The sequence below is a fragment of the Electrophorus electricus genome, chromosome 16 (genome assembly GCF_041902795.1).
Source record: "Electrophorus electricus isolate QZ-2024a chromosome 16, ASM4190279v1, whole genome shotgun sequence".
Taxonomy (NCBI): Eukaryota; Metazoa; Chordata; class Actinopteri; order Gymnotiformes; family Gymnotidae; genus Electrophorus; species Electrophorus electricus.
The window spans coordinates 16,812,849-16,831,616 of record NC_137512.1 but is presented as its reverse complement, the minus strand read 5'-3'; the positions used below and the strand labels follow the sequence as shown (position 1 = coordinate 16,831,616).

The 18,768-nt window shown below is 42.1% G+C and overlaps 1 protein-coding gene across 3 annotated transcripts in view; it reads left to right on the top strand.

Moving 5' to 3' along the window:
* The window catches only part of ldb2a (LIM domain binding 2a), a 42,674-nt gene extending 24,064 nt beyond the window's left edge, over window positions 1-18,610 (top strand). Inside the window, exons 3-9 of one of the 3 annotated variants that reach the window (XM_026999409.3) lie at window positions 3,138-3,310; window positions 5,865-5,987; window positions 8,621-8,704; window positions 10,133-10,256; window positions 11,613-11,663; window positions 12,502-12,641; window positions 16,623-18,610. In XM_026999409.3, coding sequence (XP_026855210.1) covers window positions 3,138-3,310; window positions 5,865-5,987; window positions 8,621-8,704; window positions 10,133-10,256; window positions 11,613-11,663; window positions 12,502-12,641; window positions 16,623-16,853 — 926 coding nt within the window. In that variant the 3' untranslated portion in view covers window positions 16,854-18,610. Of the gene's footprint in view, window positions 1-3,137; window positions 3,311-5,864; window positions 5,988-8,620; window positions 8,705-10,132; window positions 10,257-11,609; window positions 11,664-12,501; window positions 12,642-16,622 lie in introns of all 3 variants that reach the window. The other 2 variants (XM_026999410.3, XM_026999408.3) reach the window with 2 other exon arrangements.
* The last annotated feature ends 158 nt before the right edge of the window (window positions 18,611-18,768 follow it).

Below are 18,768 nucleotides of genomic sequence, written 5' to 3'. Positions count from 1 at the left end.
TCCTTTGCCTTTGTTTATACATGAAGGCACATCTGGATGACACTATTCTGCTTGTAGAATGTTCCTATAATCCTTTTGCTCAATATAAACAAACGTATATCGTCATGGGTATCCAAGCCAACAAAGGCTGGATGTTTAGCAGTGGTTGCTAAGAGCTAGTTGTCTGCGTAAGTGATGGGAAGTAATCATTAAGGTTCTAAATCTAGCCCGGTGGTCTTGGCCCACAGCCATGGAGGTTCACAGTACCGTTGGGTATTTTCCCACTTACAGCCCAGTATAGGTCAGCGATGAGTTATAAAGCAGATCTGAGAATACATATGTATATATGGTAAATATATATAAATATATAAAATATATGGTAGTACAGCTGACTACCAGCATTGTTTAAATGGCGCAAGGACTTCATTGTCCATTGTCTATTTCTACAACTGTGCTTAAGGACAGGCTGTCATCAATTGTAACATAAAGCTGTCAACCTGGCTGGTTTTACCATAACTTCAAAATTCTATTTTTGCAAGTCCCTGCAGTAAAAGAAGAAATAGCTGGTGTTTTCACACTGGCAGGCTGGGATTAGGTTTTGGACAGTGTGTGGTCTTTGTTTTTGCTTAACATTTGTGTTTGGAGGCATTAAGATGGAGCAGCCACGGCCAGCTCTGCAGTATTAGCCCTTTTCATTATTACTGAAAGATGCTGTTGCTCCGATACCCATGACTGACACATTACTTCATTTTTTCACGTCTTTAGTAGTATGTATGTGTGTGCGCGCGCGCGCGCGCGCGTGTGTGTGTGTGTGTGTGTGTGTGTGTGTGTGTGTGTGTGTGTGTGCCTTTTTGCTTTATGGATAGGCAAAAGGCTGCCTCGCCACGCTGCTTGGGAACCTAAGAAGGCAGTCAGGTGTGCCACTTATAACAACATCATCTTTCACCAATGCCCCCCCCACCCTCCCCGCAGCACCACCCCGTTGTGCCCTGTCCTCCTTCATTCCTCGCCTCAATATGCCATTTTCTCCTTTATAACCGTTCCATATTTATTTTCACCCCCCCCCCCTCATTAGCAGTCAGCTCCTGTCGTGGGCTCACTTTGTGTCTTAACCGCTGGGGACACCTTCGCTTATGCGGCCCTGCCGGGGCCTGGCCCGGCCCTCCCCCCCACTCCGGGTTTTCTCTCTCCCCTGTTCTCTTTCTCTTCCTGCCAAGTGTTTATATGTTGATTTAGTAATGCCGGGTTTTAGCCAATTTAAGAAACCGGCCCGGTTGCAGGCGTTTGATTTTCTCCGCTCGACAGCACGGTTTTAACCAGCTGCTGGACTGAGAGACGATCTCTAAATGAAGTTCTTTCACTCTCACTCAGTTTGCCTCTCTCTCTCTCTCTCTCTCTCTCTCTCTCTCTCGCCTTCTGCCTGTCTCTCTCTCTCTGTCTCTCTCTCCATCTTTCTCCCTCTCCCCCTCTTTCTCCTTCATCCACACTTTCTCCCTGTCTCCCTGCTCCCCCAGGGCTGATGCCGCAGTTGTAATTTCTCCCAGAGGAGAGTTTGACTGCGAGATGGATTATTTCTGCTTGAACTCAGAAGCAGAGTTGGTTCAGACCACCAGTCCATTCAGTGGCAGTATTAAAATGATAAGTTGACGCAGCAAAGTGTCTCAAAATGGTACACGTTGAGTGCCTGAGCAGAGTGCCTGCACAGATTTGGGGCAGAGCCCTTCTCATGAAAACAGTTGTTCATGCAGTTGTATGTCTTGTTTTGTACATTAAAAGTAAAATCTGTTAAACTTTGCTCAGCTGAATTGTGGGCATAGGTCGTTGTGAGTTTTGCAAGGACATTTGAATAATTTAAATGTGGAAGCAACTGATTGGCTATGCACACCATATGCAAAGGAATAAAACCTGGAATCCTACCTCATTACAATTTGCTAATTGACTGATTGGCCCCAAAACCTGATTATTTAAGTGTTCATGTTTGACCAAATGGTGAGTTTTTGAAGAGCTTTTTCTTAATCTTACGCCCATCTCTTCACAACTGCTTTCATGCATGAGTCATCAGTCAGATTTCTCTCACAACTTAGCCTAAATCACTGAACAAGAGTGATGTTTATTAAAAAGGTGAATGTAGGCCCCATTTTTAACCACAGAGACTCCACAGAGCTTATTATTTAGTTATCAATCTTATGGCACATTATCACTACTGTGAATTATTCAGTAACTACATTGAAATGTAAATAAATGGCATATAATTGCAAAGGTAAGAACTGAGAGACTAAACAGTGGAGCTCTGAAGTGTAAGAGGTCAAGATTAAAAAAAGCTCTTTGCTAGAGGTCCACTCTCAGTCCGACAATAGCAGTAAGGTGCAGTAGACCTCATTTAATCCTGTATTAGAACTACTCTGCTGGCTGCGGTTAGCCTTGGTTGATCTTACCAAACATCTGCACCAACCCTAGCTACTCATAACGTTCTCCACAAATTGCATCATGCAAATTCTTATGATTTTTTGGGGGAAATTGTTATTGTGAGATAACAGTGAGCTTCTTTCAATTAGAATATATCTTGTAAAAAAATAAAATCCAGTGCTTCATTCACTTTTGTCTCTCTCTCTGTCACTCAGGGCACCCCCCTTGTACTGTATATTGTAGTCTTAAAAGAATACATGCACGCCTAACAACTAATCCTCCTGGTGATCTGAGGCCATGCAGTTGAATAACACCCTCTCAGAGTTTCTGCCCAGACCTCAGAAGGCTTCCGTTCCGCTGTTTACCTGACCTCCCGTCTTTCTGATTCGCACAATTTCGGTGAGCAGTCTGTGCCACTCCAGCAGTTTACTGTGGGCATTCAGTCAGCCAGTCCAGCTGAGAAACTAGGAGTGGTGTTCTGTGCAGATTAGCAGGAATACCGTTTTGGAAACAACTTTGGCGGATACGAGGCTCTGGCACTAAACAGAAAAAATAGTAGTCAATTGATATTAATAAAAGGTCTGTATATTGTGTAATTCACAATGTTCTTATATCAGACTGTCCCCAGCCTAAGCAACCCACTGTTGCGATTTTTATTTTTTAAATTGTTTTTCTTATTCAGAAAAAATCTGTTTAGGGCACACTTTGCCGAAGATTTGAATCTTTCTCCGTTCCTTGTGTGTCTTCCTCAGCCATCGGCCGGACCCTCATCCCTCGCTACTTTAGTACGGTGTTTGAAGGAGGAGTAACAGACCTCTACTACATCCTCAAACACTCCAAAGAGTCCTTCCACAACTCCTGCATCACGGTGGACAGTGACCAGTGCACCATGGTCACCCAGCACGGCAAGCCCATGTTTACCAAGGTACAGAGACTGTATGTGTGTTTGTGTTTGTGTGCACGTGTGTGTGTGTGTGTGTGTGTGTGTGTGTGCGCACCTTAGCCAGATAATTATTCAGTGCATCTGTAACGGCATGGGCACATGTGATCGTTAAAAAAATGTAACCATAAAGTTCTATTTTTTACAACTTAACCACAATGAATAAATGAGTGATAGGACATGGCAAGATAGAGAGGTGGCTCGGCATGGCACACGACCATCCGATCATTTGCTTGTGTGCACAGACCAGTGTTTGTTTGCATGTGTCTGTATATTTGTGTTTGCCAATTTGGGTATTTGTTTGTGTCTGCGCGTGTATGCTCAGTTTCCTTCCCTCTGTTTTCTGTGCAGTGAGTGCATTTAAAGACTGGAACTAGCTGCTGTCTGCTACACTCAGCCAGTCAGCACAGCAACACAGTAAACAAACTAACCCATCAAACAAGCACATGAGCATAACACACACAATCGTTCCTTCTCATAATCACTTCCATTACTCTAGATTTGTTTATTGTCAAGATTCAGTAAGAATACCACAAAGAACCGTCTCATGCATGGAGCCTTCGAAGTCTCCGCTCATGTATCTTTATTCTGCCGTTTCATTTCTCTAGAATATGGTGCTTTCTATTGCTGACCTCTCCCCTCTCTTCCTGTGATGAGGGACATGGTTTTCCACCAAACCATTTCAATATTTCAACAGCAAATATGAGGAAAGTGTCTTGTCATAAACTCATCGACTTGCAGTATATAGATGGGAAGATTATTAAACACTGAGAATATAAAATCACATGGAAGAATTAAAAAAACCTCATCTTTTCTGCTTTTTGATCAATGTAAGAATAAAGTTACATTTGTGTATAATAATAATTCTCCCATCATTCTGCAGTTTTTAGGGTTTCTATAGAAATCTACATCTCAGAATCTCAGAAGACAGAAACAAACTAATCATAACACAATGATTACCGACTAATAATGTGTTTACTAATGGTTCACTAAGATGTGTTAGCAGTTGGTCCTTCAGTTGTTGTATGATGTGTAGACTGCACTACCACTCTTGTTCAGGCTGTGGGGTTCCTACTCACTGGCCTTGTAGTTATAGTCATCTCCATCAGGGAGCAGATGGATCTGGTCTGGATCTCAGTGGACCTGAGGTTCTATATCGTAAATCCAGTTCTGTAACGCCGTGTCAAACCTGAGGTCTCCACTTTTGTGCATGGATTACTGGATAATTTACATGCACAGATAATTTAATCTGCACTAATCTGGCGCATAGTGCTGGACTGTCCAATATAGGGATCACAACCTGAATGGAACCCAGTGACAAATGAGATGGTCCCGCCATACCCATTCTAACTTTATTCATCTGACCTAGAAGCAAAATATATCAGGAGTGTTCTCCTTATATCAGGATTATAATTAGAGAACTTTATGCTGTAAGTATATTTGCAAATATATTTGCAGTATATATTTGTAAGTATGTTTTGCAGAGCAGGCCTATGTATTGCAACCTGCATCTGACTTCAGAAATGATTTCATATGTGCTGAACCCAGTATATTCAGAGCACATGCGCTAAAAATGGTTTTGGAATTTTAGAACAATGAGTTAACCGGTATGTTCAGGTGTGAGAGAAAGAGCTGAAGAAGTGGTGTGAGAGGAAGAGGGAGAGCTTTGCCTTTTCTCCTGCATGGTTGGTGTGGAGGCAAAGATAGATAAGTGCAGAAAGTAAGATAGAGGGAGTGAAAAAGAGAAGGACAAAATGAAACGAGAGAGAAGGAGAGAGACACGGAAGAAAGAGAATAAGGAGGGAGAGAGAGACAGAGAGAGAGGAAGAGATGGAAATGGAGAGGGTGAGTCACGTGACAGCACGGCATTCGCCAGCAGCCTCTTTTCTTGTTGATCCTCCAGAGACCATCTGTGCTGGGGGCATTGATTAGAGTGGCTCTGGCGGGATTACATCTTTGCCGTTGCCATGCCAACTAATCAGCTGTTGCCCCCCCCTCCCCATTCCCCCTTCCGTCCTCCTCCCCATGGTTGCCGCAGCAACGGAACATTGGTTCGCCAAGTAGCTCAGCATTAAATTCGGCAAAACAGCAAAATGTTTCTCTTCCTTTTTTTTTTTTTTTTTTTTTTTTTTTTTTTTTTTTGATTGGCAATGGTTTGTGACCCCAAGGCTTCATTCAGCATTTTGTTGTTTTGTTCTGCTGGTGTTTGTAAACTTGGCTGGTGAGTTCACCCGTTCTTGGCTCCCTGGATCAGGGGGCCAAGGGAAAGTAGGGAGTAGCTCCATAATAATAGGCTCCAGTTTTATCCCTAATGCAGCTGGGCCCAAACTGACAGTCAAGACGCTTTTCCTCTTTAACTGTTTTAAAAATGAATCATCAGGCACTGACAGTGGGCATGCCCCTCATGCCCTCTGGATGGAGACACCTGTCCAAAATGTCTAAACATTATTAATACTTTGCTAGGCCATGTAATATAGTCTGTATTCTACGTTGCGAAGATTCTAACAGTCGGACCTTGTGTTTACCCATGCTTGGGCAGGTGTGTACGGAAGGGCGTCTGATCCTCGAGTTCGCCTTCGATGACCTGATGCGGATCAAAACATGGCACTTCACCATCCGGCAGTATCGTGAGCTCATCCCACGCAGTGTCCTCGCCATGCACGTGAGTGGGATGTCATCACACCATGTCACTTGTCTCAGCAGTGATTGTGATCCAGCAGTGTGGAGTGAAGTAAAATGATGCACAGGTGGTTGATTAACTTAGGCTGAGAGCTCCTGCAGTTAGTTTCTAACCACAGACATGTAAAAGTTTCTGATGTTATACCCATCAAATCTTTATAGTCTTTGGGTGTGTGATTGCTGATCCTTGAAACTTTTTGATTCATGAAAAAAGTATTTGAATAAACTGGATTTGCACATATTAACTACCGACAATGTCAAAAGATAATACAAGGTTCCTACAGTGCACTCATTTATGAATACCATAAATAATTTTCATATGAGTGATGTCATTATTCGTGGACCAATAGCCAATAGCACCACACCTATAAAAATAAAAATCTCCCCCACCCCACCCCCCGCTCCCCCTCCCCTGGGTTGTCACTCTGTCATAGACAGTATGACTCTTCGGTTGGCCATGAGAAATGCCTCCACAATGGCACAGAGGGTGTACAGTGTGCTCAGCTTGGAGTATAAGCACTTTACTATCTTACTCTTAGCTAAACTCTGCCTCCAGCTGGACTGAGTCACAGAGGCAGCTCCTGACTCATACCTTGGCCAGCCTGGTTTGCATGCGCCACAGAATTGTGGGAATTTAGCACCAAAGTGCAAAAAAGTTTCTTCATTCCAAGGGATTAAAATAAATACATCAATAAATAAATAATTCTTTTGAGACATCAAAGGCTGCCTCAGATGAAAGAGAGGCTTGTCTGGGTTGAAAAAATAGAATAATAACAAGGTCAAATGAGTAATCTACTTAATTCCGCAGAGTGTAACGAACACTGCCAACATGCTGCAATGAAGGATATGAAGACTGGGCTCCACGAACCTCATTACTTACCATTTTTTTGTGCTGAATTAAACAAGTGATAACTTAGAAATATATTATCTTTAATGTAGCTAGCATAGCATGTTGTAACATTTTTTTACCCCTCTGTAGATTTCAAGATGCACAATGTCGGAATGTTTGCACACACTACAAGCCGACTGTGTTCATGTGGAATTCACGTGGACCTAAATTGGGCCCTTTGGGGACTAGAAGAAGCAGGGAAGAAAGGCAGAGAGAAAGATGAGGGAGAGAGAGAGTGAGAGAGAAAGAAAAAAGAGGAGTAAGAGGAAGATCTTGGGGAGAGAGAGAAAGCGAGAGAGAAAAGAAGAGAAGGATCTTGGGGATAGAGATCTTACGGAGATGGAGCTTAGGGTAAGGAAAGGGTAGGATTGCACTGGCAGAGAAGAGCAGTGTTTACTACAGTGTATTTGATTGTTTCACACTCAACAACACAGGGAAGGGTTGTGCAAAAGTGAAGTTAAACTTGTTTGATCGTTACAAATGAGAGAATTACCAGAATGAGAGTGACCTGTTTGAAGACTAAACTTGAGGTGTTAACATTTTTATACTCTTTCTTGCACTCTGCAGTTAAACATGCACAATGCATAAATAATGTGTATACATTAAAGAGTATTTTTAAATATTGCAAGGTTACTTCTTGTCACTTAAATTCTACAGATTTAGTGGTTTAGTGACTCTCTCTCTCTCTCTCTCTCTCTCTCTCTCTCTCTCTCACACACACACACACAGTCTTGTTCTTTTGAAATAATATATACATATTTGTGTCATTTGTGGTCATGAAGACCACAAGGCGGCACCCACAAGGTCAAAAATGTGAGATGTTCCTGTTGTGGGGACATTTAGTCCCCATGGAGACATATAAACATGTACAAACAGACACACACACACACCTTTCCCTCTCACGGATGGTCTCTAAACTTGTTCCGTTGGAGCATTAGCTTTGTGGGTTTTTCCTTAACCCACTGCATTGGAAGCCACAGTCTGACAGGCAGTGCGATTGCAGCTTATAGGTTTTTGAGGTAATCCCTTGGGCTTCTGCGAAATTCAAATTTCAACCGCCTCTATTAATATTTATTAGAAGTTTGAGTGCACTCCACATACAATGCCCCAAAACCTGAATCAAATACATATTCAGGGTAATTGAAGCATTGGCCTCTAGTCCAACCTTCTGACAGCAGCTTTCCTCAAACTGTTTTTAACTACTTTTCAAATCCAAAAGGAAACATGAAACAACAAAAGAAAACAAGCATATATGCCATTTTGGTTGCATCCACTTTATTTTTATTTCATAAAATCCATATAAAACCATCTGTGGATATGCAGAAGTACAAAAGCCAAAACTATTTTTTTCTCTCTCTTCATTAGGTGTTTGTTAAAGACCAGCCTTTAAGTGTTTTTAATTGTTAGTCCATACAGTCTAAAGAAATAAAAATAAAGACTTGAATGTTTTCAAAGTTCATTGTGGAGTTATATGCACAGTAACCAATATGATTGCCAGTCTTATCTCATATAGTTCAGCTATGAAGTTGATAATAACCTGTTTCACTGGACTTTTTCTATATGGCTTGCATAAGTTTTTTTGTATGTCTGATTCCTAACACTAAAGGAGTGTGAGACATGAGATATGGATCCCACATCTGGTGTGTGTGTGTGTGTGTGTGTGTGTGTATTCACACTGAGGTGTTTTGAGGTTACATAGCCATGCTGGTTCTCCTCTCTGCATACAGGCCCAAGACCCTCAGCTCCTGGAGCAGCTCTCCAAAAACATCACAAGGATGGGTCTCACCAACTTCACCCTCAACTACCTCAGGGTAAGTCTCACACAGACACACACACAGACAATTTCTAGAAAACTCATTGTGGTAGTGTTTTCCAAAAAATAAATAAATAAATAAATAATGCAACAGACTAGACCCTTTAATCATCAGTGGCGTCTGTATGTGTATGTGTGACATGTTCTCAGGCATTTATGCGTATGGCAGATCGTTAAGGCATGCTTGCGTGTACAGCAGGTGTGCGCACGCATAACCCAGCGCAACTGCAGTTGCATATATTACCCTGCTTCATCGTAGCGTTGTTTATTTGGGCGATTTTAGCGTGAGTGACAGTTCCGATTTGCAAACGGGCGAACAAGAGGGGCAGAGAAAATTAATTGGATGGAGGAAATTAGCATAACATTAATGAGCGTTCCCTGTTGAGGCACGGCATTAGGGGTCGCCGTACTCGGCACCCACTCACCCAATACATCGATGTGTTTTTTTATACAACCCGGCGTTCTGTCCCCAACAGCTCGACTGCCTTCTCTTGCTCTGCAGGTTAAACGTACAGTCGCGCTTATACAAGCACCGGAGGAGAGAAGCCTAAGCTGAATTGTGCATTAAATGTAGATCAGACACAGCTGTGTAGTACACGTCTCAGCACTCCGGTTCTGGTCCAGCGCGCCTCCTGCAGCTAGCTGTTCAGCGGCTCGGGCCGCTTTGCAAGCGCTCCCTGTTTAACCACTCAGCGGCTTCAGGCGCTAGTCCACCGCTCGCTAGCGATGACGGAGACTTAGCGCTTTATTGTTTCGGGCTTCCTTTTATATTTGCCCAGTTCTAAGATTTGACAGAATTATACATTATGTGAAAAAGATGTAACACGCGAGAGTTATTTAAAAAGCTTCTCAGCTATCTAGTTGATCGGGTTATTTTATCTGTGAGGTAAACGCTAGAGTTTTTGTTTGTGTTTGTTTTCGCGTGTTGATTGTAAGGAAAGTTTCTCACGATTTCTATGAGTTCTACCGGAGTAAAAATATCTCCTAAGAGTAACTTATTAGCGTAGCCAAAGACAGCGTTGTGGTGTGTGGGAGGTTATCAGTGCCTCCACGCGGGGCTGGTTTCCTGTGTTCGGGCGGATGAGGTGCGCCGAACGGCGTGGTGGCTGAGGAAGCCTGAAGGGTTTCCTCGCATTCAGGCTTGAAATAGACCTGCCTGGGCCCGCATCCAGAGATTGTTCCCCTGGACCTGTGGAAGTGCGAGGGGATACAGCAGCGTCAGAAATGCGCGGCTGTCAGAGCGGATGACGTGCGTGCGCGCGTCTGTGTTTTCACCTACTGCTTAAAAAAAAAAAGTCCAAACAAAAATCTTAAAAATGATCTTTTGTTGTTATGGCATCATTTATCCTGAATAAATCACATAATAACATGATGCGAGCCAAGTTCCTTTTTTCTCACTGTGGGCTGTCATGTTTCCACCCTGTAGTTGTGTGTCATCCTCGAGCCCATGCAGGAGCTCATGTCCAGACACAAGACCTACAGCCTCAGCCCCAGAGACTGCCTAAAGACCTGCCTGTTTCAGAAATGGCAGCGGATGGTCGCACCTCCAGGTAAACCACCTGCCCCAGCTTCCCCTTTCAGAACACTGACAAGTCGCCTAGCTCGCTTGGAACCTCTGTACATGTGTATGTGTGAAGTGAGGTTACCGGAGCTGGTTTGGGTGCCTCAGAGCATGGCAGAGGAGAGTAGGGTGTAGTGGAGCTGCACTTAGGAAACCTACAGACTGGACTTTGGATGCATTCCACTGCAATGCTCAGTGCTGGTGTGATGCACTGAAATACAGAAACCTGAAAATGCCTTGTGTACTGTGATTAAAACAGCCTTATTATAATTCCAGTTAAGTATTTGCAGGTTGTTTTTCAAAAAAATGATTAAGAAATGAAACTTGTCAAATCATTATGCATAGCCTACTTTCATTAAATATTGGTAGGCAGTTCAGTAGTTCTATTCAGGTGGGAAAACTATTAGTTCCCAAAAGTTAAAAGTCATGCCAATGCAAATGATACAGGAGTAGCATTTTTGAAGAGGGCACTAATTTGGGGAAGATTTGTCATCTTCTTTCGATGGCAGGGACCGTTTCAGCTCTTGGGCATGCCTGCCTCTCTGTCAGAGGTGTTCTATTGAGTAGGTCTATTGTGGCTGCTCTGTGGTCGTGGGCCACATGTGAGCCTGAGCTCCTGCTGTCCTCCTCCTCAGCCCCGGTGAGGGGAGCTCCCACATTCAGACCAGGAAGGAAGGCCAGCTGCTTTTTAACACTGATAAGTCTTTTTTTCTGGTGTGTGTGGAAATGAGGTGGTTTCAGTGCGTCATTCACACACCCTCGCTGATAAACATTCTAGGAGCCAGAAATGTCTTTTTAATTTTTTTGCCTCAAAACAATGCACAGCTTATGTCCCATAAAGAAATGCAATTCACTGTTTCTGTCAGGTTAGTGAAATTGTTTTATTTTGCACTTTGTGTTGTATTTTGTTTTTTTTTTTAGTTGTGTATATGGTAAGGTTATGTGTATATAGTGGGATTTTGTGTTTTTCTACAAGAAGCATTGAATGCAAACCAAAAGGTAAACATCTCTCTGGGTATGGGTAGTAAGAACCTCTGAAAATGGACTTCATTTTCTACCAGTGATATTAGATGATATCACCATTGATATTCAAAATTTCTAGTACTGGTAATAGTAATATTGACATATTTAGCTGTTTTGTGATTTTTATGTGCAATAGTGTTAGAAAAGTGTATGTATGTACATGTTCCAAATTAATGTAAATGTTAATATTCTAAACACAATTCACTGATGTTCAAAGTACCATTCACCAATATTTTCATCTTTAACTATGTAATTTTATGATCTAAGATTTAGGCTACATGACCTGCTAAATAAAACTTCCTCTGACTGTGGTTTTCAGCAGGACACCCACAGAACTTCAAAACGGAGATTTTCCCCACAAATCACAAAAAAGGTACTCCTTCCATTGTCTAAAGTTCTGCTTACAGCATGCCCTAACAGGGAAATTTCATTCTGGTATGAAATAGTCCATGAAATGTATGTTTTGTCTGTTTACACCATAATTACTCAACAGAGGACACCAGCTCCATTTCTTTCTTATATAATTAGTCTAGCATATCTAGCCATGTCCTCATCTTTGGTGGACACCAGCTCCATTTCGTTCTTACACACTTACTTTAGCATATCTGGCAATGTGGACACAGAATAACAGATAGGTTATTAGTTTTTCTTAGGTGATTAAAATGATGTCTGGTCTCATTAGAATTTCATAAATTGAACAACATCAGAAGCATTTTAAATACTGCATTTCTGTAACTGTTCATAGTTTGAATCTGAATTATTTGTGAAATGATAAGTATAAGTAAAATGAGCATATTGCGAGTGCTAGTAGCAGTGGTAAAATAACTTTTTATAAGAACGGTGAGTTTCTACAAATAGTACTATTGTTGAGCATTTACACAAAGCAGGGGTCTCCTCTCACTAGTGCATGTCTTGGGATATGTTAAAATGATTTTTGATTCCACTTCCAAACTAAACAAAGCCTGGGACTTTTAGATTTTTGTTGTTTGTGCCTGTGTGAATGCTAGTGTTTTTATCCTAGATATATTCTTATTCCAACCCTCCTCCTCCCCCCAGAAGTGTATGTACTATTTTGATATTGTGTGAGTGTCTCTATATGAGTTATAAATCCTCATGCCATTCCACACTTTGTGTGTGTGTGTGTGTGTGTGTGTGTGTGTGTGTGTGTGTGTGTGTGTGTGTGTGTGTGTGTGTGTGTGTGTGTGGAGCAGAGCCCACTCGACAGACCACCACAAAGAGGAGAAAGAGAAAGAACTCCGCCAGTAGTGCGTCCAACAGTAGCCTAGGCAACAGCGCAGGCAGCAAGAAACGAAGCCCAGCAAACAGCTTTAACCTGACCAGCCAGGTACCTGTAAGCATCGAATCTCCTCCTTTACACACACACACACAAAATAAATTAATTAATTTAAAAAAAAATTTTTAAATAAAAACTTTTTATTGAATCTTAGCATGTTGGAAGCAAAGCTTTCTCAAAATAAAAGATGTTTAAAACACAAAATCCTCTGCCATGTTACACAAAGCAATACTGTTTATTTAGTTTTTTTTATTTCAAGTAACTTGGCAGTTGCATGAGATCTGAACGTACCCCAGCCGTGTCATCAAAACTGAGTTCATTTAGGATTCATGGGATGTTCTGTTCAGAAAAGAAATATATGACATTGTGCCTCTCCAGTCCTGGTGATATATCAATGCTGGTTTGCAAACTTGGTTGCTTGCTGAGTGCCAGATTAGTTTCATAGATTTAAAAAAAACATCAGCATTGCTGGTAAGCTATAGCTTTGTAATGCACAATACTGACATATTGTTTTCATAAATCCTGATTAGTGAATTTGTGTAAGATTGTGTAAGACGTAATTCAATTTTGGAGCCGCACCATACCTGGACTTTTTCCATGAGGTGAATGTTTGTAATAATACCAGCGCCTTTGGAGGTTGCGTCGTCAAGTTGGATGACGCATGTAGCAACCAGCGCAGTGTAGGAGCAAATGATGAAAAATAAGCAGCACTGTAGCATCGTCAACTCCAGCCTTATAGCATTGTCATAAATGGTGGACTTTATAAACATCACTCATAACCATTATAAATTTAATTGCACGACAACATCGGGTCATCTGGAGTTTTCTGTTCCAGCCACCTGACTCAGAAATCTGGGGCTGTATAAGGCCTCAAATCTGTTTCTGTTTAGCACTGTGAAATCAAACTTCAGCCAATCGGCTGAGGGCAAGTTTCAGCGCCTCTCTCCATCCCAATGAAATTTTGTAGTGTTTAAGCTCTGATTCAGAGGCGTTTATCCTCAAGTGCCTTTTTTATCCTCATGGCCCTTTAACCAGTAAGACTCCCACAGTCACTCAGCCTGAGGTCAAATACACACTTAAACCCACAAGTGTTGCTGCTTTTACCTTGGGAGTCATGGTGGGAGGCAAGGTTGCATTTGTTTGCAGATGGATGATGGGATTTGTAGTGTCTGGCCTCCCCCCGCCTGAGTCCGAGGGCAATGAGGCCTGTGAATGCTGACTGTGAGATTAGAGTAAGGATTTGGAATGTGACCAAGTTTCAAGACACTTTCATACTCACATTTGTTCCTTGACATGGACTGGCCTCGCTTGGTAGTGAAAATGCGACAAAAAATAAAAATAATTATAAAGTCTATGGAAAATAGTCTGTATACACATGCAGTGTTCATTCTTGGTGGATGGGTGGTTTTGTAGGATGACAATGTTGCGTAGTAGCCAACAGCCGATTGTCCTATATACATAGTATTTTCCCCCCTCTCAGCAGGAATAACTTTAATTGCATATATTTTTTTGTTTGTTCAGTACATGTCTGGTCTCTGCACATCACTTAAATGTAAAAGTACATACACACACACACACACTGAGAAGAAACTATTGGTATGAGCTGCTGGCTCTATGCCAACACACATTAACATGTGAGTGTGTGTGTGCGTGCCTGTCACTAAACCTTTTGCCTCTTCCCCCAAAGCAAAAAGGCACATAACGAGTAAAACAGTGCCACACGCTGTGGAAGGGAACATGCTGGTTACATGTGTAGTGTGGTCGCTTGGCTTTGTCTGTGCAGTTGTAGCACGGTGCCTGAGCAGTCGCCTACGTGAGCCTAATCACAATGAGACAGTCACATGACCATGCGTGGCGGGGCACGGGGGTCTCATATCAAGTGCTGTGGCAACAGTGCCCCCTAGTGGAGCCATTGTCAAGGTGCAGTTTGGAGTCGTGCAATTTGTTGCATTAAATACTGACCTGGACTGAGTTTCCCAAAAGCATCATGATACAAATAGAGTAGAGCGAGTATTACACTTAACACTCTCATTTAAGATGACCTTAGCACTATGATGACTTTGGGAAACGATGCCCGGGTCATTAAATAATAAGAAGGTTATTAGCATCACTGTTCCCTGTGTGTTTAGTGTTAAGGCACAATGCTGTTATCATGGTATCAATAAACAAGAATATTTCTGACTGACTCTTGAAAGGGGGGGGGTTGAATGTAGACATTCAGACATTGTCTGGGCCAAACTGCTGTGTTATGCAGGAAAGAAAACAGTAACCCAGGAGCTTAAGTCCTCTTCTGTCTCTTAGTATAAAGCACTCTCCTTATCTAACCCTTCTTTTGAAAAGCTTGGTCACAACTAATCCATTAAATCAAGGTCTTCAGGAACATCTTAATACTTGAGCATGCCGCATTATCTTGAGGTTAGAACTGGCCTCTGTGGATACAGGTGTTACCATAGAGGCATTTTGCTCACTCTTGCCTTAGTTTGCTGATTCTGGACCAGTCTCCAGAGTTGGGTTCTTATGGATCGTAGAAGCCTCAGAGTAGAAGAGGTGCTCCTAAATCAGCTGTGATTCATGGCAGGTGGGCCGAGCTGCTGTTGTTGTGAACGCTGCGTAGCTTTAGCCACAGGCTAAAGCTAATTAGATGAGAACACAGAACACGCTTCCCGTTTGATAGCAATTATAGCTCTCAGTCAGACCACCAGCTGGAACCTGTGGGGTGTGTGTGTGTGTGTATGTGCATGTGTGTGTGTGAGTGAAAGAGTGAGAGAGAGAGATTGGCCCCTGGTTTCATACCCAGAGCAGAGGGTGACAGTTGCCGTTCGAAAACAGATGGTGAATTCAAGGATCGTTGGCAGGCAGCGTCTCTTTTTTTCATAATCGGTAACATTGCTGCTAATTACTTAATTAGCTATGCAAATTGACAAATCAGTGTGTGGATATTGTTATTTAGTCCAAAAGCCCACCTTAATGAATAACTGTAATTATGAAGTGGAGAGGAGGGTGGTAGCACTCTGGCTGTGGAGTTTGAGACCTCATAAGATTTCATGAGGTGCTTTGCTAAAAAGAGCTTCTCAGTGCTGGCCTGCAGGAGGAGAGAATGAAAGCAGTAGGGGAGGTGTGAGAGAGATTGCCAGGAAGAGGGGATATGAGAGAAGGAGGAGGGGCATGGATAGTAACAGGTTTTGGTTACATGTCAGCTGACAGAATTAGCTAAAGGTACTTTTCTCTCTAATGGGCAACACTTCCATGGGGTGCATCTAAATGAAAAAAGTAATGATTGAATTTGTATTTTTCTATCTTGATCTTTTATATCTAGTTTGATCATTTGAGGGGAATTAAGTAAAGTGAGAGTGAGAAAATATATATGTGTCAAAATATCTGCATAAAGGGAGAATGAGAGAGTGAGCTGATACAGCCAAAAGAGGGATGGAAGTAGATTTTTTTTAAAAAGTGTGAAATATTATAAGCGTAAACAGAGAGAAGAAGGGAGTATGTCTTTGATGACTAGGGAGAAAGAGACGGACAGAGAGCGAAGGAACGGTGAGAAACGCAGGTAGTAAAAGAGAACATGCCTTTTCTCTGGTGCGCGGACACACATGACCAGCGATGCGTGTGCTCCAGTTAACTGATCAGTCGAGCCCATGGCATGAGAGAGGGAAGGAAAGGAGAGGAATGGAGGCATAGCACTGTGCTCCATGCATACTCTTCTCTTACTGTGTTGTTTCATCTTTTTTAAAGGAGAGGATTAGCTCTGGTCTAATGTGTGCAGTTAGGTGTGGTTGAAATCACAGCAAACGTCTCAATAAGCTACTGGCAGAATGTGGACATCGTTCCTTTCATAGACACTTTACACACATGCGTTGTTTCGTGCTCACTGTATTGCTGGGAGAAAGCCTCAACTGACAGTCATTGTCCTCGTGAATATGAAACGCTGCTTAGCTAAAAGGTTTTCCTCATTGTGTTGGAGCATTTTATGATTGATCAATACTCCAAACATGACGTGCCTTCTAATCCTGCCCCTCTTGTCTCAATTGGCAGGATGTGATGGTGGTGGGCGAACCCACTCTGATGGGTGGGGAATTCGGCGACGAGGACGAGCGTCTGATCACTCGCCTGGAGAATACACAGTATGACGCAACTAACGGTCTAGATGACGACGATGACTTCACCAGCTCACCAGCGCTCGGCAACAATAGCCCCTGGGCCAGTAAGCCACCCACGGGCCAGGACAGTAAACCCGAGAGCACGGCCTCACAGGCCTCACAGTAAAGAGACACCACTTGCAGTGCTGTCAGTCCTCCACCAGGGCAGCACTCTCTCCTTATCTCTTTAGCTCTGTCTCTTTTCTCTCTTTGACCTCACTTGCTACCCCGATGATATCATTCTCATGCCATGGTGTCAATGAAATTGCCAATTTTCACCAAGAAGATTCCTTCTCCATGCTTAGGGCGAACCTTTGGGAAGCTGAACAGACTTTGCCAGCAAAAGCTCAACAATGGATACTTTTAAAATCAAAAAGTGAAAAAGAAATGTCAGTCTTTAAAAACTCGATTTTACCAGTTCTAAATGCCTTGAAATAAGGGAACCTGCATTTGTGTGTGAGATGGTTTTGGGACAAAATCAGCCCATTTTTCAGCATATAAACTATAGGTGGTCACCAAGGTAGCAATACATCTCCATGGCGACTGCAGTTTTTAATGGAACTGGACAACAGCCAATCACTGAAGAGATGGTTACTGTTGGTGGCCCTCTCATTGGAGAGCTACTGAACTCCAAAGGCAGCCTCTGAGACCAACCTCTGCACATTTAAATAGTTTAAGGTTCACTTGTATTTTTTTTATTCCTCTACATTTTCAGCTTGCATTCCTTCAAAACGTTGCTTCTACAAAGACAGTCCTTATCTTTAGCTTGCATTGAAGCAGAGAAAAGCTTCTACAATTGTGTAATTTACAGTTGTAATTTAACACCCCCAAAACTCACTCCCCCCCCCCCCCCCCCCCCCGCCCCCACAAAATATTTTGTTTTCTGCGTCTAAATGTATTATTTTTAAAGATTTGTGAATATTCTGTGATCATCTTGTACTGCACCAACAAGGTTGGGACTCTGTTTGAAGGCACATATGAAAAGCATATTCATCCACATCATACCTCTTTAACCCTTTAACAACTTTTCCCAAACTGGACTCATGCATGATGTTTTAAAAATATGAACGTTTCTGTTTATTTCCAGCCTTAAGGCCATGTTGGGGTCAGTTCATCACTTTGGAAGCACTGATGGAAGGGTTATGGCTCTGTAAATAAAGGCCCCATCTGTTCTTTTGGGTTCTAATAAAGGCCACTCACCATAATCCATAATGGCAGCTGTTTTAATTGACTTTCAGTTGGCAGTGTTTTTAAACAGATTTTTTTTCTGTATAATGGATAACACTCTTCTGAGAGTGCAGCTAACTGAGAGAAGTAGGCTTTAAGTAGGCTTTGCCTAAAATGTTTAAATCTTGGCCCAGTTTTTCAGTTTGAGACCCGGTAGCCTAATTGATGGATGGGGCACAACTGTAGTTTGCATGTTATTCAAAGAAATATCGAGTGACATCAGAACTTTGAATGTTTAAGAATGACTAAGCAAGACACAGTGACTGTGAATTATACTGCTGATGATGATGACGATGACAATGATGATGAAGATAATTACAATGATGATAATGATGATGATCTTGATAGGAATCGCCATGATGATGAACAAACTAGTATCCTCACAGAAAACCAAAACATGTATTTTGGTTCTGTTTCATTCTGATTCACTTGTTTTTTACTGAAACTTTTATTTTTACTAAATAACTTATTCCCCAATGTAAGACCAATGAAAAGGAAGAGATCAATTTTCAGAGGCCTTCTGTTCAAATCTTGCATTATTAGAGCTCTGCATTGTTTGTATAATATTCAGCAGAGGAGTTTTCGTGTCATATCCAAAGTCTCGTATGTATGCTTTGCCATTTTGTGTGCCAATAAAATGTGCTTACAGGATGCTCATATTTGCTTTTTATTGTCCAAGCCTCTTCAAGTTGCCATGCCTAATCAAATTATTTGTCATTATTTTAGTCATTCGGGCAGCTTTTCCTGTTCTAAATGTGCTACTTTTTTCCTGTGAGACTGGGGCGCTACTATGGCAATATTCTGCATTTCTACAT